The 23,253-nt window shown below is 33.2% G+C and overlaps 3 protein-coding genes across 8 annotated transcripts in view; 1 reads left to right on the top strand and 2 right to left on the bottom strand.

Annotated features, from left to right (window-relative positions):
• Positions 1-41: 41 nt before the first annotated feature.
• LOC132944416 (abasic site processing protein HMCES) lies at positions 42-4,371 on the top strand. Its single transcript, XM_061013737.1, has 6 exons — positions 42-657; positions 1,047-1,281; positions 1,410-1,604; positions 2,924-3,145; positions 3,227-3,372; positions 4,232-4,371. The coding sequence occupies exons 1-6, from the start codon at positions 638-640 to the stop codon at positions 4,332-4,334; spliced, it is 921 nt and encodes a 306-aa protein (XP_060869720.1). The 5' UTR covers positions 42-637; the 3' UTR covers positions 4,335-4,371.
• On the bottom strand, positions 4,337-8,127 carry LOC132944417 (nucleoside diphosphate kinase-like). 3 transcript variants are annotated; one of them, XM_061013739.1, is made up of 5 exons: positions 7,872-8,127; positions 6,200-6,357; positions 4,958-5,059; positions 4,784-4,896; positions 4,337-4,699 (listed from the first exon to the last, which is right to left on the bottom strand). In XM_061013739.1, the coding sequence occupies exons 2-5, from the start codon at positions 6,332-6,334 to the stop codon at positions 4,576-4,578; spliced, it is 474 nt and encodes a 157-aa protein (XP_060869722.1). In that variant the 5' UTR covers positions 6,335-6,357; positions 7,872-8,127; the 3' UTR covers positions 4,337-4,575. The 3 variants fall into 3 exon arrangements, with proteins under 3 accessions (XP_060869722.1, XP_060869721.1, XP_060869723.1); XM_061013738.1 differs by having other exon boundaries at positions 6,200-6,354; positions 7,872-8,118; XM_061013740.1 differs by lacking the exon at positions 7,872-8,127 and having other exon boundaries at positions 6,200-6,371.
• Positions 8,128-11,693: 3,566 nt separating this feature from the next.
• The window catches only part of LOC132944176 (epidermal growth factor receptor), an 82,681-nt gene continuing 71,121 nt past the window's right edge, over positions 11,694-23,253 (bottom strand). For 3 of the 4 annotated variants that reach the window (XM_061013398.1, XM_061013395.1, XM_061013396.1), the window contains 16 exons: positions 18,427-18,762; positions 18,030-18,355; positions 17,738-17,935; positions 17,378-17,679; positions 17,071-17,306; positions 16,876-17,008; positions 16,512-16,800; positions 16,020-16,385; positions 15,782-15,924; positions 15,417-15,696; positions 15,005-15,302; positions 14,706-14,936; positions 14,341-14,624; positions 14,041-14,260; positions 13,734-13,916; positions 11,694-13,406 (listed from right to left, as the gene is read on the bottom strand). In XM_061013398.1, coding sequence (XP_060869381.1) covers positions 13,090-13,406; positions 13,734-13,916; positions 14,041-14,260; positions 14,341-14,624; positions 14,706-14,936; positions 15,005-15,302; positions 15,417-15,696; positions 15,782-15,924; positions 16,020-16,385; positions 16,512-16,800; positions 16,876-17,008; positions 17,071-17,306; positions 17,378-17,679; positions 17,738-17,935; positions 18,030-18,355; positions 18,427-18,762 — 4,142 coding nt within the window. In that variant the 3' untranslated portion in view covers positions 11,694-13,089. The remainder of the gene's footprint in view (positions 13,407-13,733; positions 13,917-14,040; positions 14,261-14,340; positions 14,625-14,705; positions 14,937-15,004; positions 15,303-15,416; positions 15,697-15,781; positions 15,925-16,019; positions 16,386-16,511; positions 16,801-16,875; positions 17,009-17,070; positions 17,307-17,377; positions 17,680-17,737; positions 17,936-18,029; positions 18,356-18,426; positions 18,763-23,253) is intronic. The other variant, XM_061013397.1, reaches the window with a different exon arrangement.

The following is a 23,253-nucleotide window of genomic DNA, read 5'->3' as shown; positions in this document are numbered from 1 at the left end:
TCTTAGTCCGTGGTCGTCATAGATAATTCTTATATTATATATTATTATATTGGTCATGCTCTATATATAATCTATAAACCTTGCAAGCACACGACTGATATCTGACCAATGATTATAGAAAAAAGATTGATACTGGCGAGTGCGTACTGATTAGTGACGTTCGGCTCATTTGAGCGAAAATGTTTAAAATTTTCTCCACTATTCAAAGCTATTGTTTTATGATTTGAAGAGCGCCTGCAGCTGCCTTGCTGCCTGTCCACAAAATATGGGAGTGTTTCAGTTCTCCCAAAAAATGATTGTCCCAATAAGCAGTTTTCCCAATATTTGGTGATGAAAATACAGCTGGTTAGACTTTTTTGAGGTTGAGAATTGTAGTGATGTGTTATCAAATTACCGCCAAATAGCAAATATTACAAGTATTTGAATATGAATAGCGATAACACATTTGAGTAATGTTCGGAATTAGATATTTCAATTTCTTGAATCATATCCGTGGAGTAATGTGTGGCAGTGCGGTTGCTTTTATTATTTATAATTTAAATATTGTTGTTAATTATAAGTAGTTAATTTTACCTATACGGTGAAAATTGTATTAATTGTTTAGTGTTGGAATTAAAGAATTGATACTGAAAAGAAAATGTGCGGCCGAACTGCTTGGTGAGTAACTTATACATTTATAATTTACGAATGCGGATGATGATTCACGACATTACTGCATAAATATATTTACTTAACGTAATTCAAAATTAATTTACTTTCCGTAAATTCAAATCAATGTTTGGAATATAACTACCTATACATTTTATTTTTATTATTTAAAATGCTGAATTTTGACTGAAGACTAACATAACAATTAATACCGTTATATGATGGTTTTGTGGTTTTGTTTTTATTCATAAAATAACTCTCTTAGATAACTATCTTTGAAGCGAGTATCTATGGATTTCAAACCGTTTTAACCCCATCTTATAAATATATTTAATAATTTGATGTTCTTGACTAAAGATTTATCACACTGTATTGTAAGCTTCTATGTGTTTTATTAGTAACTTGAGATGTGAAACTTATTGCAAAGCGACAAGCTATAAAAAACGTAAAGACACATTGTATTGTCAACCAGAATGGCACGATGAAATGAATGGTAACTTTGAATTTAAGCAGTCCAACAACATAGCGCCTACTGATGTAACTCCTATTCTTGTTTCCGGCAAAGAATTTGTAGGCTACCCATCTAGGATATTGACGCCTATGATATGGGGTATGATACCTCCCTGGCATAAGGTATTTAACTAAATACACAGACATGACTAAATAAACATGACGTCCGTGACTACGGATGATATAGTTATCATTAACATTGTATATTTTGTCATTTCATTATTAATATTAAATTAAGAAATCATTTTTAGGGAAACTTTAACAATCATGGATTAAGCACAAATAATTGTCGAATAGAAAATGTAACTAATTCAAAACTGTACAGTGAACCGTTGACTAAAGGAAAACGATGTATTGTAATTTGTGAAGGTTTCTACGAATGGAAAACTACAGAAGGAGTTGGAAAGAAAAAGCCTTACTTTATACACATGCCCCAAAAAAATGGAGTTAGTACCTATTGAATTCAAGCAATAGCTTTTTTGTGTTTAATCAACAGTCAATCACTGAACAATTAATAATATACTCAAAAAGTTATAGATATTAATTGTTATAATTTATGCTATGTATAATGTGAAAATTAAGTCATTGTCTGGTAAAATATAAATCTCTTATTCTCCTTCTCTCTCTACTCTTTGTATATTTACCTACTACAGAAATGAACCATACTTTAACCAAAATAATTTATTGGATGGGGGCTTAATGAATATTACCTAACTGTTTTTAAATTCAAATTTGATTTATTTTTTCATGGTATGCCTTATCTTACTATTCCACTAAGAAGACACCACACCCGCATTTGTTTTTATGTCTTACAAGTACGTAACAGAAAATGACGCTTAGCAGATCATGTATAGCTCCATTAGTTTAAAAATTAGATTGAATCCACTCGAAAAATTATGAAATTTGATGGTAAGAACATTATCTGTGCTATGTTAGTTTTTTTACGATTATTCCGTTTTTAAGTGAGTTATGAGCATTTTTAATTTACGCAATATTATATACACATAACTTGCTAAAAAATTGAACCATCGTAGAAAACCAACACACAAACCCAGATAATGTTCTTACCATCAAGTAACATAATAGGTTGATTCACTTTAATTTTTAAATTAAGAGGACGCTACCCATGCATTTGTGGTCTCCGTCTTACACACGCAAGATATAGAAAATTTCCGTTCACTAGTTTCAATAGTATGCTGTTAGTTTTAATATTAGAGTGAATTCACCTATTATCATACTTTAGGTAAGAATATTATCTGTGCTTAAGCGTTGGCGATTTTTCAATATTTTCATTTTCAAGTAATATATGTGTGTACGAAATATCAAAAATTAAAAATGCTCATATCTAGCTTAAAAATTAAAATATTGAATAAAAGCCAACGCTTGAGTACAGATTATGTTATTATTTAAAAATGTTATATTAGGTCAATTCACTCTAATATCAAAAACAACAGCCTACTATTGAAACTAGTGAACGAAAATTTGCTATGTCGTAAGTGTGTAAGACGGAGACAACAAACGCATGAGTAGCGTCCTCTTAATGAAGCTAAATGTGATCTGCTGAGCATAAATTTGGTATGTTACACACCTGTGGCTGTAAGACAGAGACAACACATGCGGGTGTGGCGTCCTTGTAATATTTTATGATTTATTGTATGCCTGTATTTGAGGTATTTGTTCAGGCAATACACCGTAGATTTGGTTTAAATAACAAACAAATACTTAAAAAAATGTATTTAATTTTATAAGAAATACTTTTATTAAGGTTTCAGTTTATGATACAAATGCTTGGGAATCAGCTCAATGGACAGAGCAATCTGGGTGGAATGGACCATCTCTACTTCAATTAGCTGGTATTTACAATAAATGGAAGTCACCCAATGGTGAAGTTTATAGCTATTCGGTTATCACAATGGAATCGAGCAAGACATTTTCTCAACTTCATCACAGAATTCCTGCAGTCTTAGATAATGAACAGCTTATAGAGGTTAATATTGGTCCATGTAATTAAAGTAATACATTATTTAAACATGTATAATTTGAGATTTTACTTTTTTTAAATACTTAGGATTGGTTAGATACTAGAAGGGTGTCTGAAAGTCGAGCCATCTCTATGCTTCGCCCTATTGATAATCTGATGTGGTATGAAGTGTCAAGCATTGTTAACAACTCACGTAACAAAAGCGAGGATTGCAATAAGCCAATATCTAAAATGTACGTGTACTTTTATTTAAACAATTTGATAATTTGTTTGATTTTAGTCTAAATGTATATTTTATAGTGTAAATTACTTGTTATTATTTTAATTTTCAAACTAATACTGTCAATTTATATTTTTATAAATTTCAACAATTAAATGTTCATTAAAAATACAAGACTAGAAGTAAATACCAGTATAATTGTACTTAAATGTTAAAGGCTATGGCATAGTGTTTCTGGTTCTTTTGTGTATTAATTAAAATTTTATCTATAGTCTGTACCATGATTGAACTATGTCTCTCAACCTATGGATTGCAAAATTCTTTAGATAGGTCACATTATTATTATATTATTTTAAGATTAAGAGATCTATATCAAATATGTTAGAATATTGCCATAATCTTATACTACTATACCCTGTTCCAAAAAAGAAGACACCAGATTTACGTAGCAAAACTACTTTTCCCGTGGCCGCCTAGTGTCTTCTTCTTTGGAAGATGGTATAGATAGAAATGTCACATAAAAGCACCAATACATGACTATTGTTATGTGCCTAGATGTTGTCTAAATTAATGAGAAGTGTCCCATACTTAGCATTATTGTTTAAGTTAAAACTGTTGAATTTAAAATATGAAATAATAGTATAATGCATACCACACACACAGTACTGTAACTACGTAACTATACTCTATTTAAAATAAGAACGGTAGTAGGTGACCAACTTGTGCAAAGGGCACAAAGCATAATTATTATTATAATCACTTTTAGTAAGTTCTAAACAACTAAATTGCTTAATATCTGTATTATTAAATATTTTTAACTTAACTTTCTAATACTTTCAACAAGTAATTCTAAATTTATTGTTTATTTACAGAGTTAACAAAAGCAGCACTTTTATGACATCTTGGTTAGCAGGAAAAAATAAAAAAAGTGAAAGTAATGATGAAGATCAAATGAGGAAAAAACAAAAAAACTAATATTCAGTATTGTAAAATTTTAATTGATGTACATAAAATATATTTATAAGAATAATATTTTCAAAATAAAAGATTTAATTCATTTTTTATAGAATTGCAAATGAGCATAAGGCATATTGAATCAATTGTTAAGTAATTTTGATAATAATTAGGTAAGTACATTTCTACTACCAAATTATAACTAATTGATCTAATGACCCAGTAACTGTTTATATAAGCTCGAAAAATCAATAATTTTATTTTAGTTTTCTCCATATAACCAAGAATCACTAGACCTTGACCATGATACCACTTCCTTCTCCGAAAACCACAGTGCAATTTCTTTGTTGGCTGATTCTACAGCGTCTGAACCATGAATTATGTTGCTAATAATAATAAGTAACGGTTTTAAAATAATTATTAAATAATAACAAAAATTGTTATAACTTATGGATGTTAGAAATATTTACCGGCCAACTTGAACACAGAGATCACCTCTAATTGTACCAGGATTTGAATTTTTTGGGTCAGTTGCGCCAAGAATGAAACGTCCAGTTTTTACAACATCCAATCCTTCCCATACCTATACAACACAACTTAATTATTTAAATTTTAATCAAGTAACCAATGTTGTGTCTAATAACCATTGGCACTACTGGTGCAGAAGCCATGTATTTGACAAGACCTGGAAAAAATGGCCTGCTTGATAAATCAGCGTAGTGTTTTGATAACAATTCTTCAGATGCCTAAAATTAATAATAAGATTAATAAGTAACTTGATTTAAAATTTAACTACTGTTATTTAAAAATATAAATTCTAACCTAATATATTATGTTATATGGAACATATTTATTATTTTTTAAAAAAAAATGTAAGAAATTAATACTCTAAACATTAAAAAAAGCAAGACAATTCAAAAGTTATTTTTAACTACTTTAACCTATGTATTCTTATTAATTAAATGTTTTATATTCTTCATAAAAACAAAAAGTTTATTTAGTATTGCCAAGAAACGAAAAAAGGAATGTAACATTATTTAAAAAAATATTAATGAATTTTTTTGGGATGGTCTACTTAAATACATAGGTGTATTAATAGAAATAAGAAATATGAATTCAATCTTTTACATTTTAAATTTGCCAAAGTAATGTACATAGTGTTAGGGTTCTAACACCCTTCCCAACATTTTATCCTCTCACAAAAAATTGTATTTTCCATTATAATAAATAAATACACTGCAGAGTAGATTAATTGTTTGTAATTTTTAATAAATATAAAATAAATTGTAAAATAGTAATAAAATCAAATATCTTAGTACAGTCCAGTATAATCTCTATAACTCAAATTTGTCTTGTCCTTTAAAATATTTTTAAGTTATGTTTGAGGTACATAACTTGAAAACTACAAAGTCAAATTTCCTTGAGATTGAGACTTGACTTTATTAGTTTTTTTTCTGATTATTTATTACCTTTAAAATTTAAGTTTTTCCCGATTAAGTACATATTAGCTATGAGAAATATAAAAATAAGTGTTATTAAATTATAATGTTTGTGCTATTTTTGAATTAAGCTGTAGGGCTGAAGGGCTCCACAAATCTGTCATTAATCTTAGGGAAAAACCAGAACTCAAAATCTGGATTTATTTAAGGTATTCGCAATTACATTATGCCAACTCACAAGTTTGAACTTGATAAAACTATTACTAAAACATCAACATTTATTATCCAAGCAATTGAAAGTCACAAATAACATTTGTTCATTTAATGTACAGTGTATAAAAGTAGTATTTGTCTATTATTTAGTTTCATGTCTACTTTCAAGCATTAAATAGTTATTGAAAATGATAAATACTGTTATTTAATATTAAAAACTATAGGAGTACTTGCCCACATGAACTTCATTGCGACCAATTTGAATCCTTTTTCTTCAAAGCGCTTAATTATCTTACCAACCAGGCCGCGTTGAACGCCATCCGGCTTGACCATGATGAACGTACGTTCTGAATAAGCGTCCCCGCTCATTTTTCAGTTTTCTGTATAACCTACTTAACACAAATACAGTCTACATGAACAAATGAAAAAAAATTATCTTTTACCATATTACCTAATTTTTGTAAGTACCTAGTGCAATACCTACTTTATTACATTTATACTGAGCAAATTAAATAGGTAGGTTCCCACGAAATTGACATACAAGAAAATTAAAAAACTTGATACTATTGTATAGTCTATAGTATAGTAGCCAGTTGATACCTATAAGGTATCGTCTATTATAATAATATATTATTATCATTATCATTGTACGTGGGCGTTGGCTGTCCCAAGTCTCAAACACGACATCGGTAAAACCACAAACGGCACAATGTCGCTGTTTAGACAATATCTGGATTAGGGAAGTATGTTATAATATTTCCATAAAAAAAATGAATGTGTATGCCGTTAATCGTTTTAATTTATAGAAAGGTACTTAGGTTATTACGCATTATTTTGTTCTATTAGGTAGGTAATAATTTGTCCGTTACCTACTAAGAAATAATACCTAGTTTTTAAAATTAATTATTAGTTTATTATTAAGTTTAGATGAGAATATGAGATGGTTAATATACCACTAATTTCGCGAAGTAGTGACTGGACAAATTAGGGAGTACCCTTTTCTTTAGAGAGTAGGTATATGGGTAATTCCCGAAACTGAATTTTTGACAAAAGTGAAAGAGTATTAGGTTTGATTTGAATTTTGAAATCGTACTTTATACCACGAATAAAGATAAAACGATATTGAGATATCCTCCTAATTCGTACTTTAGACGAACTATTTCTTAATTTACTATTTTATGTAACTTATCGTATTTAATACTGAAATTTGTTAACTGTAACTATAATTGTTTATTTATTATGAATGTTTTAATTTTGAATAATCATTAATCAATCACATATATTAAAAAATGTGTTTAATTTAATTTTGGTTTAGATTTAGAAAATGTTTTTAATGATACAAATATCTTTTAGGTACCTAATATTTTTTTATAGTGAATGTCGCAATACCAACATACAAAGATTCGGCGTTGAAAGTTTTTTCCGAAAAAATAACTTATTTATAGACTATGGTAAACAACTAAACACAACCTTATCCTCCCTCCAAAAGGCAAACATGATTAAAGGATATAAAATCATCGGAATGTTCATAAAATATTTAATGAAGAAAAAAAAATAAATATTTTATGAAAATGTAGAATTGTTTCCCAATATTGTGGTGTCCTTCGGATATTTTTTCTTAAAAATGAATAAAAAAACAATTTCCATTCAGTTTGCATTATTATAGTTTAAGAAATCGGCGCTGGACACATCAAATTTTATCAGCCCGAAAAAACGGCTCGCCTGCAATAGTAAGTTCGATAATTTTAGCACCCGTCACATTTACTTTACACATTTAACATCTATGTTCTATAGTTCCTTTAATGGTCTACACTTCACACGGGTTAGTTACACGTCACCGTTTTCAATGACGTTGACATATTTTGCGCAAGGGGTTGAAATAATATTATCGAGGGCTGGTACTCACCGAAAAAACGTCTGTCGTCAATAAAACGTCGGGCAGTCGACAAGCGGACGGCGGTGACGAAACGAAGTAAGGCCGTCGGCGAGCAATGACTAGTACAGAGCACCGACTGCGGGCGAGTGTGAGAATACTAAAGTACAAACTACCAACCAATGACGCAATTGACGCGTAACGCCAAAGCACTCCAACGGTAAATAAACTAATCACTAATCAGAAATAGTTGGTGGGACGGTCGGTAGTCGCATGCACAGTAGCGCAGTCACGGTGTTAGCGCAAATGTTGTGTGAGTGGATACGGTGGCGTGGGGGCACCAACAATATTATGAGTTGTGCGTCGAAAGATATATTTATAGAACGTTACGAGCACGGCCTAAGATTATGGGGGTGGGAGACGATAGGACCTATCAAAATTCAAAACTTTAACCTACCGAACGAACCATGTTGATAACAACAATTTGATACACTCGGGAGCTGATATTTATTATTTAGTTGTGCCAACGTTGAAACCAAAAATGCCCCTACTATCTCATTCGGCCATTTGGAACCACGTCAAAAAGTCACCCGACATGATTTTTTAATTTGTATAGACACACGGCATACAGCCATAACGCCTAACGTTAGTAATTATTTCTGGTAAAACTTTTTCCCCTGAAAACGTTGATAGTCAAATCATCAATTTTGGTTCGCTAGTTTATCAACTATGGACATCTAAAGTAAATGCATTACTACTTTTATAAATACTTTAGCATTTTTAATTTAAATGATTTACAAGAACTAAATAATTTTTTTTTTTAAGTTTTAACTATTATACACTTAAATCAATAATCTAATGACAAGCTCAAAAAAAAAAACTTATTCAATTTTGTTATAAGTGGCTACAAAATTGTTGGCAAACATAGTTCATTATATTTATTTTACCATAGTACCTACATTTAAAAATTATATATCCCCCTACTGAAGCATTATGCTAAAAGGGAGTTGTGGTGTTATAAACATGATTTATTTATAATTATTTATTATATATATTATATATTATATATATCATTTTTTGTAATTTTTTGTGCTGCTAAATAAAATATATATTATTATCGCTATATACGTGACTATTATTGTCCGTTGGTATATTACTTTGTGTTTTCTTAACAATACTATAAGGACTAATTATAATGTTTCAATATTGACCTCTAAATGGGAACTAACTATATGAACTAAATCCAATTTTGAATTTGGTTTCAGAAATCACCCTTAAAAAAGAAGATTAATCATTTTTTATTATTAATTAATTAAAGGTTTTTATTATTATTAATTATTTAAGGTTTTTATTTATTAATTATTATTATTAAAGGTTTTTATTTAACTTCGAGCAGTGCTTCGCCAGGGGTTAACCTATCGATTATTTCACTATCGTTCACGTGCAACCGTAGCAACCGAGTCAATATTACTGTAAATTAAAATAAAATAAATTAAAAACCTTCTTTAGTTTTTAAAACTAATTTCATTACTATAAAACTTGTACTTACACAATATTGAATATACATAAAAAAAAACACATGCCATTGTAAAATAAATACATTCATCGCTTCGCGCTCAGAATCTAAAAGACTTCACATAATCACATGAAAGTATAAGACGAGCACTGTAGTATAAATGTATAAAATACAAATCGATATAGAAATCATCGTTAAAATATTTTAGTATACCTAATATAGTAATATATTATAATTACGCGTACTTATAATAAGTATCTAATGGTTTTTGGAAAAATAAACCGGCCCGAAATCCTCACGCTTGTTGATTATTGAACGATGGCCGTACTCGATGGCTTGTACACACGTTACAAACATGGCCACTATCACTATCAACTACCATCGAAATCGTTGAAGAGAAAATTAAGAAGAACTTCTATAGTTGGATTACCACTATGGCGCTATATGGATGAACCCTTTCATCAATTCGAAGAAAAAGAAATACTTTTAAAAAACGACGATGCTGATGAAATGATTGGGCGACATTGTCACAGAGTTAGTGAATTCCGTATGCACGCTAAAAGGCGGTGACGCTAGGTACACCAGTACTGGCGCCCTCCGGGAACAACCTTGCAGGTCAAGGCTGTACATACTGGCGATATTATGGTGGACGAGGAAGACTTACCAGCTGAGGGCGTACAAGAAGAGAGGGACGATACAAAACCAGACAGGCTGAAGGATTTGGAAGCAACCTCGGTAACGATCAAATCTCCGCGAGGACGGCCTAGGCGCATTGTCGTCGTCGCATGGAGAGGCGCCCGTTAGTGGCTGTTACTGAGGGTTGCTGCCGATGAAAATGAAATCCGCAGTTTTCTACTCCCTCCCGCCCTGTGGAAAAACTCTTAGACAAGATGACGGTGACGTGGGGGGAGTGCACTTTACGATGTTCGGCGGTAATTCGCCCAAATCCGTTTTCCGTGTGACGAGATGGCGGTTGACAGCATCAAGACACCATATTATGGTAGCTAGGCGCGGGCCCGGCTGCTTCGGCACGACGGCGACTTAAGTTACAATTGTTACAGCAGCGACGGAGACTGCAAAGCACAACGGCTTTCAACACGCGGCATTACAGCGATTCTCGGAAAATTTTCTAATGATCATTTACTACTGACAGTTAGACATAGCCCTAATGTTCATGTCATATGAATTGCCTAAATATTACTCCTTAAAATTTAAAGCATGATGCGCCCTTAAGGGGATTCGATACCGTGATTTTCTGCTTTTGTCTAACACACGCGCAACATAGTATTTTAGACGTGTTTTTTGCCAAACATTCCAATTGATCTATTGAAGCGATAAGAATTCTGAAAACAGATTTGAATTCGTCGTCAAGTCTACTTGAAATCGACTCTCCCACTTTTTTGATATTATCCCCCCAAATTCCGGAAAACGTCATATTAAAAAAGAGTATTTAAACATTTTTGTATTTTAATTTTTGGAGAAGCTAAATCAAAAAATCAAAATTGTGGGAAAGTCGATGTTAACTAACAATGATTTTGTTACGCACCAAATCACAATAAAAAATTTTAAATATCAATAGGTATTTTTAGTAAGGCGAATGTATAATAATTAATATTTAACCAGTGTGAATACCATTATGAAATCTGAACAGAGGACAGAGGTATATACAAATTTAAAAAATAGGTCCGATTTTTTCTGGTATAATAGTAATATTTTGCAATAGTGAATAGTCAATAATTATTTAAATTTAAATACATTTTAATTATTTTAGTAATACTAACTGTTATAACTACTCTTTTGATTTATTGAGATAATACTAATATTTAAGGTTATATAATTTTATTGAAATGTAAAAAAATATAAAATGATCTGTGTTGTTCAAGAGTGTATGGCCTCATACCGGAGTCATAATGGACGTAATAAATTAGTAAAATTTGAATTCAATGATAAATCATTGCATACAAAAACCGATTCTAATCGAAGACTGTGTGTCAGCCTATAGTACTTGGTGCATTTTTTTTGATATTATTGCTATTTAATTTATTTTACTATTTGTAGGTAATACACTAAAATAGAGTAGGTCAAATTAATTTTTGCCAAAAATATTGCATTTTAAATGCCTTGTGTGTTTAAAATATATTATGTTATAATGATTTTTTTTAATGGAATTATAAAAAATGATTATAAATGTAACCCACAGCTATGTGTTTTGAAAATTATGTGGATCCCTCTCCTCTCTGAAAAATTACAAAATCTGCTACTGAATCTACCCCCACCTCACTTCTATGCAATATTATGAGTTATGACAATTATTTAAAAATAATAAAAATCAGTACATATTATATAAGATCAACTTGTTTTTATTGACACTTTACAGACTTACAAAATGAATATTACAAATATACGTGTTAGCATACAATAGATACAAACACGCATAAGATTATAAATCACACAAAATATGCCTACCAAACAGACTTATTAAAAGATTAACATTAAAGTAAAAAAAAAGTAATAATAATAGCTACCGCACAGTATTTCATTTTTCTAATATTCATAGTGGAAAAAACATTAAATAAATGGCACTTACTATTATTAGGTAAATTTATAAAAACTAATAAAAAAATAGTATTTTTATTCTAACCAAAAGCAGACATTAAGTTCCACATGTTAAAATTCATATACTCAGCATGTGTGTAGCCGATGGCAAGTATTGTTTTTGTATGTTTAATCTAACAAAATATACAACTATAAATTATGACGATACATGGAAAATTAAGAGATCTAAAAAAAAAAAAATCATACAATCAAGGTTTAAATTAATATTATATAAGTACAACAGGTCAGTTTAAAAATCTCCATGTATCTACGATCTACCTATTAGTAGGTACCTAAAGTTTGAATAGGTCACACAACATAAACTAATGGATAGCTGGTAATTATGTATGCCCATTCATATACATAATATTACGTTCGGTAAAAGTCTATATTATTATAATAAAACAAAAAATATTGCCATAGTTAATAGTAATTACAATGAAAAAATATATAGTTTATTGTTTTCTTAAACCTAACACGTATGCAAATAATACAATAAACATCATTATGTATATGTTTCGAATAATTTCGAGAAAAACATATTTACATTAATAAAATAAATATCACAGCCTTTAAAAAAATATATTTAAATATATATTATATTGGTTTGCCCATAGATATCTTAAAGGCAATCGGTTTTCATTTTGGAGTAAATATGATTTTGATTTTTTTTAAGTACATTAACTCTGAGGAAAACGGTTCCTTTTCTTTGATCCGTTTTGCTACATTGTATTATGGGCAAACTACACAGTCATATTACACAATAAAATTGTTGTATACGCTAACAATAACAAGAACCTTACAATTAGTATAAAATATTTCTTTACAGTTATCAAACGATAATGATAATAAAAATAATAATAATATAATGTACAGTCGGGATAGAAAATGGCACAGCGTTATACAAACATAAATATATAATAGTTTTAAAAATATAAATATAAATAAAACAATATTATTATATACACATCATATAGGTCAATAATAGATGGAATAAACTTGAAAAAAACTTGTCGTTTCATGTGTCATCTCATAATAATTGTTTTAAAAATTCTTAAAAACGAGTCAACAGAACAAAACTTAAACGTCTACAAAATGGTTCGACGCCATCCGGTGCGCGTGGGCTTCGCTAGCCGTTCGTCAAACGGTCGTTTCGTTTCGTCTGAGCGGTTGGAGCTCTCTCTGCAGTCGATCAAAGTCGTTGTAGTACTCATGGTCCGACTCGTCCTCCAGACTGCGGCCGTTGGAGGTAGGCGCGGGTGACTGCGGTTCGCAGGACGCCTCCACAGAACCACTACCGTCGCCGGAGACTGTAGACGGAGCCGCGGCGGAAGGTTCACCACCGGTCAAATGGTACTCCGGGTTGTCCACGCTGCTCACCTGGACTGGCAAGAAGTCTGGTTGGAAGTTTTTCGTCAGACCCGGAGGCCTCGGTAGGCTACCGTTGGCGTATTCCGCTGCAACGCAAACGTGATAATATTAATTATTATAAATAAAAAAATTCGGGTACCAGGGATTTTTTTATCGGTGCGATAAAAGATCGAGTTTAGAGTTGGGAACAAAGTTGGTATTTCTTAAGATTTCGGACAGATGAATAATTCATATAGATTTAGAGTGGCTCACTGGTTTTCAATAATATTTTTGAATGATAGTTTAGTTAATATCGTAGGTAAGTATATAATAATACGCACGACACACCTAGTATCTATACCATAATGTCTTTCTTTAATTTGACATCATCTGATTTTATAATATAAGGTATTAAGAGTTAATAGATGACTTACCTTCAGCGTGTTGGTGACCAATCAAATCGATATAGTTGGCAGGCGCGTGCCGACGCTTGTTGTCGATTTCGTCATTGGCTGGGGACGGCATTAGGTAATCGTCCTCGTCCAAGGGCAAGTCTAATTTCAACGTGCCCACTTGCGCCTTGCTTCCATTACTGAGATCGTCGGAAGTATCGCAATCTATATGAAAAAACACAATCTAGGGTTAATTTAATTTTTTTTATATAAGTACCGTTTGTATGCTATTGCGAATGAAACAACGATCACCTATTATCATTACTGAATTATTAAAAGAATATTTTACCTAATCGATGTATGTCACCGAATTTTCTGAGCTCGCGATCCCAGTTGTGTCTACCATGCATAGATCCTAGCATGTCAGCACCCGCTGTGCTACTCGATCCCAGTCTCGACGGTCCCGGCATGCTGTTACCCATCTTTGGGTTCATGCAGTACTCGTCGGCTTCCATGATACTCATATCCGCACCTTCAGTCGCCAGGTTCGATAGTATCTCGTTTTCGTCCTACACAATAAATAATAGTTAAGCAAACCGTAAAAAAGCCAACTAACAGTCAAAATCAAAAATAATCATCGACCATTTACCTGTGACGAGTACGACGGTAACCTCATGTAACGGTCACCCGGTATGACCAAGTATCTACCAGGATCGATTGCCATTTTGGCAAATTCGTCGGCGAGTTCCTCAAAACTAGGACGGCTATCTTTTTCGATCAGCCAACACTTGACCATCACCATGTACACATCAATGGTGCAAATAGGTGGTTGCGGTAATCGTTCGCCTTTCTCTAGCAGACCTAAAACTTCTTTCTTGTCCACGCTTTCATACGGTTGTTTGCCGTAAGTCAACAATTCCCACACAGTGATACCTGTAAACCAAAAAAATTAACGTGAAAAACTGTTGATTCACTATGTGAGAACGCCCTACGTGACGGCGAAAGTCAACTTACCAAACGCCCAGACATCGCTTTTGTGGGTGAACACCCTGTACTTAAGACATTCTGGCGCTAGCCATTTGACAGGCATCTTTCCACCGTCGGCAGTGTACTCCAGTTGGTCGATTTCCAACAGTTTAGCCAAACCAAAATCGGTGATCTTCACGCAGTTGGTGTTCTGAACGAGCACGTTTCGGGCTGCCAGATCCCTGTGCACCAGTCGTTTTTCTTCCAAATATGCCATACCTATATTAAATCATTCGAGCTTAGAACACCCGCTGTTTGCACTTGCATTTATTTTTAAAATCTCTTACCTTTGGCTATTTGCGTGCACCATTTTAGGAACGTTTTCGAACCGATCTTGTCGTTATTGTTTCGCACGTACTTCAACAAGCACCCGAGTGGCATGAGTTGGGTGACCAACATCATTTCGGACGTCATACATACGGCCAACAGTTTAACTAGATTGTCGTGCTCGACGCTAGCCATTATATAAGCTTCATCCAAGAATTCTTTGCTAGTATTCTCATAACCACACGTGTCGTCTTTTTTGTGAAGCTTTTTGATTGCCACTGGTATTTTAATGTTCTCGCCTTCAACAACCCAAACGCCCTATAAACGCACGATTTTATTATTATTCAATATCCATACATTTTAATCAGTTCGATACACGTAATTATTTAAAACTAATCAACACTAGACTGAGCATTTAATGTTGTGCCATACCTTGTACACGACTCCAAAAGCTCCATTTCCGAGTTCAGCGCCGATTCTCAGGTCTACTTCTTTGACGATCCTTAGTTTGGCCGTATTGGGTTTGACGTTTGAAGGCCTTAGTGGTTCATTATCCTCCATACCTGTTAGTACCATTGTCATTTTCACTGCTGTCTCTTTGGCACGTGCACGTCTTCGCCAGTGCCATACAAGAATCATGAGTAAAACCATCACCAAAAACGTGAACACAACAACCGCGCTCAGTATCAACGGTATTTGCTCAGAATCACTTCTAAAATCAAACAAAAATAGCGTCATGGATGGTTAAAAATCGAATATATAATAAATGAGATGTCAACATTTTATGGTAAACTTACAGTTTAGAAGCCATTCTAACGTCGTCAGCGGAACAATATGGGTCTGGATCGTCCTTGGTGTATACCTTGTATGGAGCAAAAGACGGGCAGATAGGTCCAGAGCAGTTGAATGCTGTACGGTTGTCTGAAGGGTTGCCACTGGGCTAAAACGTTAAAATATAATGCATCGTTTAGTTTTCATCAAGCATTTCAGTATACAATCGACTTGATATTGTGACTGGTTTGTGATGGCACTTACCTCGAATATTTTGAAATGCCTACACGCCTGGCATTGAGACGCATGTGGCCCGTAACATCCTCTACATAGAATGTCACATGGCATACATTCTCGTTCTATTTCTCCATTCGGCAATTTGTTGGTCGTGGCATAGTACTCGATTGGACAATCGTCCGCGCAGTGGTCACCACGTTTGTAGCCCGCGCAACGTTGGCAGACCTGATCATGGAACCCGAAACCTGTGCACCTCAGACACCGTGGATGGCATTTTCTGCATACAGCTTTGCCGGCTAACGCACGCAGAGCAGCACCACCTTGCTCCAACGGTCCAACCCATTCGTAATAGTAACCATTTGGGCAAGTTTCATTCTTATGTAAACATCTCTCCTATGAAAAAAAATTCACATATACATTACACATATATCATTTAAGTTGTACGAGGGAAAAACATCAAGACTGTTAGATTTTCTTATAAAACAACAAAGAGTAAATTAATAAGAGACAAACACTTACGACTGAAGCATCAGCATTGAGAACAGCTTTGTGACAAGATCGACACCCATTAGGTCCAATTGTATTGTCCGGACCACTACAACCTCCAACACAGTTCAAATGGCAGGGCAAACACTCACTGGGTCTGGTTTGGTTGGCACTGTATTTATTCACTGGACATTGAGACACACAGTGAATACCGTCGAGAAGATTGCGGCATGTTGTACAGTGTTCGGGACCGGGTCCATGACAACCACCATTACATTCCGGATGACATGCAAGGCAAGTCTTGTCACCAGCCTCGTATAGCCTGAGTAGTAAATACAACGAGAATAATCAGAATCAATTCAAAACTCACAGTTATAACTAATAATATTTTACTTACCCAGGTATATGATTACAGTTCGGTAGACATTGATTGTCGTACTGAAAGTTCCTACAAGACAAACACTGATGTGGTCCTGGGCCCCAGCAACCTTGTTTTGAACACTCCGGATCGCATATTTCATTCTCTAAAACTATATAAATACACCATAAAAAACCTCATATAAGTAATTAATAATTATAAATAACTACTTACTGCAAAGAGATTCATTTTTGTTATTTTGCAAGAGCTTTGGATGTTCCGATGATTTTTTAATGGACTCCCAGTCTATAGTTTGGGCGTAACACAGTCTTTTATTTTCTAATATTGCAACGCTCCCAGAATGAATTTTCTTTAGTGAACGCAAACCCAATGAAGTTAGCGAAGTCTTTACAATATACAATGATGCAAAGTATTCGGTAACAGTACGACCACCGATAACTTCCAAATTCCTGTTTAAGTAAAATACAATTAAATTAAACAACGGGTATATTATTGCGATTGTAATTTTATAAGACATTACCTAAAATATGACAGATTTTTAAAATCTTCATGGGATCCTTGAATGTTTATGTAGCCTGTTACTTCTTTCAACGTGCTAAATACTTCCAAACGGTCAGGATTCATAGCTTTGATACGTTGGCCGAAACTGAAGTTAGCAAAAACTTGTTGGAAACCTTTGAATGTTTGGTCCAAGATAGTTAATGAGCCCTCGATTACGGTACAGTCTTTAAAACCGTCAATGTTGCTATCATGTATCGTGGTTACGCCTTCACAAGTTTTCGGACATGGGCCGTCACACAACACACATTCACCATTCACAGCCTGCAACAAGTTTTAATTAAGAAAAATGCATTAACATTAAATTAAGCACAATTCTTACCTTTTTCTTTGGTGGACAACTTCGCACACATGCCCCGTTGTCTTTGAGCAAATGTTCCGGGCAGTTTTTTACGCAAGTTGCGCCATAAGCATACTTTCCATTTGGATTTGTTTCCCAGGAGTATGTTATGGAATTATAACGTTGCATCGCCGGACATTCTTGAGTGCATACACCGTCGTCGTAGAAATTTCGACATGCCTTTAAAATAATAAATATAGTTATTTTTTTAAACGTAACTAAGGACATATTATTAGGGTTCAGTTATTATATACACATATTGTAATATACTTACGAGGCAATCGCTTTGTTTTGGTCCCGTACAACCACCGGCACAAAACAAATGACAGCAGTCTCTGGGCTTCGGTCCAAAACAACGGCCCTGGTAACATTGGGGACTACAGTTGATCTTTGAGAACTTTTGACAATTGTGAGGACCTTCACCCCAACAACCGCCCGTACACGACTTGTCACAAGGTGGACATTCCCGTTCAGAGTTCGAGAAATTATACATGTACATCCACTTGGCCCCCGGCCCGGTGATGATCTCATCCCAGTTAATGGTGCGCATATGGCACAGATTATAGTTATCGATCATGCCCACATTGCCGGCCAATATATCTGAATAAATGTATGATATGAGTAAAGAATATTAAAAACGACATGCATTCGAAAATAATAGAAACTCTTACCTCTGAGAGCTGGCAATTCGAGATTGTTCATTTTTGATAACATGACCAGTAACGAAAACTCTTCTTCCTTGACGGCCAATTTGAATTGAGTTCGGCCCCGAATGATTTGTAGCCGAGGCAACACGATTTTGTTGACGTCCACATGAGTGATCAAAACGTATCCGGTAACTTCTCGTATGTGTTGTAAAAAACTTAGATCCAAGTGTTCGTCCTGCAACCACGTCAGTTCCAGGTTGCCATCCACATAGGTGCAATTGGTGTAACGGTCCCTGAGGTTCCGGTAATGATGGTCCCGATTCGACGGCACGGACAGACGACCGTTGGTACCAATACATACTGTAAGATAAGAATAAAATACAAATTTAATAACATGTAAAAATTGTTTAAAATTCCAAGAATTGATATCGGATACATCATACGTCATGAAGTATACAACCAGCACATAGAGAACAGAATGCTTAGTAGGTATAAAGAAGTATAGTAAATATAGTTTATTATATTATTACATAATACTTTCACTAAAATTATATTTTTTCTTATGGATTCCATCGCGGAAACTTTTTTCGATCGGGAAATACTATTAATCTTTTCAATATATTCTTATACGCCACGCCACGCTCACCACCCCACCAAACACATACACACACGACATATCCTCCCATAATAATTGTGTTAATCCTCAAGCAATGGTATGTGTGACCGCGACGGTTTTGAGTACCCTCCAACCAACAACAAATAACAATGATGATGACGATGATGATGTGGACGACGCTAGTCATTCTCACGTTATTGTTATGTTTACGCATTGTTGTCGTCATCGTCGATGGTAATATTAATAATAGTAACAATAATGAAATAATATTGTGTGTGTTTGTAAGGCAATACGAAGCAGCAAAACGGGCGTTGTGTTATCAAAATTTTAATTAAAATCCAATGCACTGCAGGCGCCAAAAGGCAGTTTATTTTGTCCTACTCTGCTACTTCGTCCACCAAAAACCGAATTCCAAAGCGCACAATACAAAGTTCTGATAGAAACAGTGAATTAAAAAAATGTCTTGTTCCCCCAGGGTATTGACTATTGATCGATATACGTATGTATGGATCTCGTGCTTTTTTTGCTATCTATTGCGGACTTGTCGTTTGTGAACACACTATATAAGAGTCTCAGCGTTTGGGTGACGATGACCGACCCGATAGAAATTATACGATATTGTGTTATGTAGGAAGGGGAAATATATAACAACAGGTACCTACAGTTTCATATCAATACACATGTAGACTGTAGTCCGATAAAATTTCAGTCTGATTGTTTAGTAATTTTCTTATATTCAATAGCTACCTTTTGCCGCCAATAACAATGAAGAAGAAGAAGAATTTTCATTGTCGAGATTACAATTAAAAAAATATATAATACAATACACTAAATACAAAGAAATGTATCGTTCTTATTTATATTGCTGCAGTCTACACTTTTAAGATTCTACTCATTTGTGTTACGAATAAATGCAAGCCAATTAACTCGGAAATATAATAATATGCTGTACCCAGCAACACGTGTAGTAGAAGCTATTAACATTATACTATCGAACGTTTCTGATATTATCATAAAATATATGTCTACGGTCCTTAAATGCTAACTGAGCTCGATTTGTATTAACCTATAGCGATTCGCACGAAAAGGTTTTTAATTGAGTCTGATTTGAGAAACCAGTCGTGAGTTCTTTGCCGGTGTAATTTACGGTTCAATGTGGCTTTTATCGGTCTACTAAATTTTAAAAGAATTTGCAAGTAATTGAAAATACCGGTTTTGATTTCATGTTATTTTACGTTCGTTGGGTATAGCTTTATCCACAAAAAGCATCATATAGCAGATTATTATTGCTTTATAGCGAGTAAAGAACTGGTTTCAAGATTTAAATCGGATACCTTCAGTTTTTTAAAACACTAAAGTCACTATATATTATTATTATTATTATATTGAAAAGTATTTTCTCCTCTCCGTTTACATCGATTAATCACATAGGTATTAGGCGGTATTATCGTCATCATTTAACATTATTTTATTCACTAGTCTCTATATGCAACGTCTAATTTATTAATATTATTAAGTCTTAGGGAAAAATATAATACGTGTATGGGTACCTACTTAATAAGTTGTCAAAATTGTTATTAATAAGAATAAATAATTTTTTGATAGCGTATAATCCGCGAGGGGTCTAAGATACTTTTCCCCGCCATACAGATTTAAAATTACTTTGGTGTCCTGCGGTGAGGGATCCCACAAAAATGCAACTGACGTACGCCCACTCGTCCGTTTCTTTACAATAATCAAAACGCAATGAAGTAAAATCGTTAAAAATAGTTTGGAAGATTTATTTTATGTGCAAAATATTGATAAATGCATACAATATATCAGTACATGTATTGTCAGGGAGTTTTTTTTTTATATTATGTTGCTGAGACCTTAATAATATTACGCGTGCAAGTCAAATTCTAGCAAATTCGAATTTGAATACTTTCTTCGTTGTCGTGATGGATGTCTATAAAAATATGTAGAAGCAATAATTCAGAAATAGAAAATCAATTTTTCATTATATTATTTAATATTCGATTTACATATTATGATTTGAAATTGGTTGTTTTCTTTTCACTTGATAATACTTAAATTGTTAGTCCAAGAAAGAAAATTGAGAAACGTACACCTATGAGTAGAAATGTAGTAATAGTACGCATATTAAGTACCCATGAAAATAATTGACATTATACTGCTTTAATATCAACAGCGTGATAATTAAATTAGGAGTTGTGTTTGTTTAACATTTTTATGGCAACAGTTTATCACCAAACAAATAATTTGTAACACCTTACGTCAAATGATGAAGTGTTAAATCAATGTAACTGAATTTTAAAAATAATTCCATTACCAACTACCACTCACCAAAGAGTTTTAAATATTTACAAATATTTGAATATGTAATGAAGTAGATAGATCGGTAATATTATACTTTTATACATCTATACTGTATATTACATCAAGTATCAGAGGTATTATGTACTTTTATTCCTCAAACAAGTCTATAATGAGTATAATGTCAATGTTATGTTTTTAACAACATTCGAGTGACATCGTAAACCGTTTGACCGTTGTAGATACATACGAAGCTATAACTGCGAAATTTTTGTTTAAATAAAGTGTATAACAACAATCGTACAAAGTTTTTTTTAAACTGTTTGTGCGTCGAACAACTCTTAATTAAGTTATCAAATTTCATAAACACTCATTTATCATTTTTCATTAAATTTTGTAATTTAAAAAATATCTCTGGCTAGTAATTTTAATATTTAATTGACAGATAATGTATACCTATTTCATGTTATGAACATCAGAACGAGATTTTATTTAAGTCCACTAAATAATGTCGAAGACTGAAATTAAACTATAATCCGCGAATAAACAAGTAGTGATTTAATTTAAACACGTTTTGTTGGATCAACGTATTCGTGTAATATTATTAAAAGTATCCATCTTGTTCCCATAATACCTGTATATTATAATATATTATATTTATGTTTATATATTAATATATTAAATAATTATTATATAAACTGTATTTCTGTATTTTATACGGGCAATAAGAATGTTAACATCATCGGGCAAACATAAACATTTTTTAAATTTTTAAACGACGTGTCTTTCTTTCGGGATTTCACAGATCGAACGATACGATACAAAAATATAATATTATATATTTACTATTTAGTCGTGTGTTGTGTCGGTTTTATCATTTTATACTGATCGAGAAACTCAACACGTCTTCTTGGATCACGGGAATTTTAAAACATCGTTGTTTAACAGGGTTGTATTAAAAGGTTTGATTAACAGGTGGACTGCTGTCTGTCATGCTAAAAATATGAGTTTTTATTATTGCTTTGTGAATTGCGTGGGCATATTTACCTAAAAATGTACATTTACCTCCAGGCTATGTTGGGTATTCAAACTATTGTTGGGTTAAATTGATTTATACTCCTGTAAGGCCACGAAAACCGTCTAAATATACAGGACTGTGGAAACATTGTCAGGGTCTGCTTGGAAATTCTACTGAGTGAGGTAATAAGATGTTGTTATTTGATTTTTTTTTTTTAAAATTAATTCTGTAAGATTAAAATATATGAAAAGCTTGATAGACAATAACACGACACATATAGTTCAATAGAAATTAAACGTTAAGGTAAGCGGCGGGTGAATAGATCCTTCATGGCGGACAACCTGTTAAAAAAAAAATCATTTTCCTCCAGATTTGAACGAAGAACCGTATATATACTCGGAACATCGTGCAATAATAATATTATAATAGTAAGTACCAAGTACATAATACATAGGCGGGGCGCCGGTTCTCGGAATCGTCATATAATATTATACCGTCATCGCGCATTTTCGAACGCACGCACCTACTAACTATATAATATAATATTATTATGAACTACGTGTAATGAGCATGTAAAAATATAATATGTAGATAGATGTATTAATTATCTTATAATATAATATTGTGCGGTACACGCACGACGCAGATTCGGACCAATGCCGTCTCCTCTCAACGTGGCAGTCATCGACAAAAATGCGCGGGTCGTTCAAGGCCACGCGTAATGATATTTTTACACGTCTCAACACGATTGTTCCGTGGATATCGTCGCCGGACTGGCGGACTTGAAATTACACGAGATTTGTATACATTTTGTCGAAAACACGTGTAATAAAAGAGATTTAGAAACGAGCGAGTGCGGAACGCGATAATATGCGACCGGTGTATTGCGCTGCTGATCGTC

Source organism: Metopolophium dirhodum, chromosome 5, assembly GCF_019925205.1.
Source record: "Metopolophium dirhodum isolate CAU chromosome 5, ASM1992520v1, whole genome shotgun sequence".
Classification (NCBI taxonomy): Eukaryota; Metazoa; Arthropoda; class Insecta; order Hemiptera; family Aphididae; genus Metopolophium; species Metopolophium dirhodum.
This window is presented reverse-complemented; position numbering and strand designations above follow the sequence as displayed.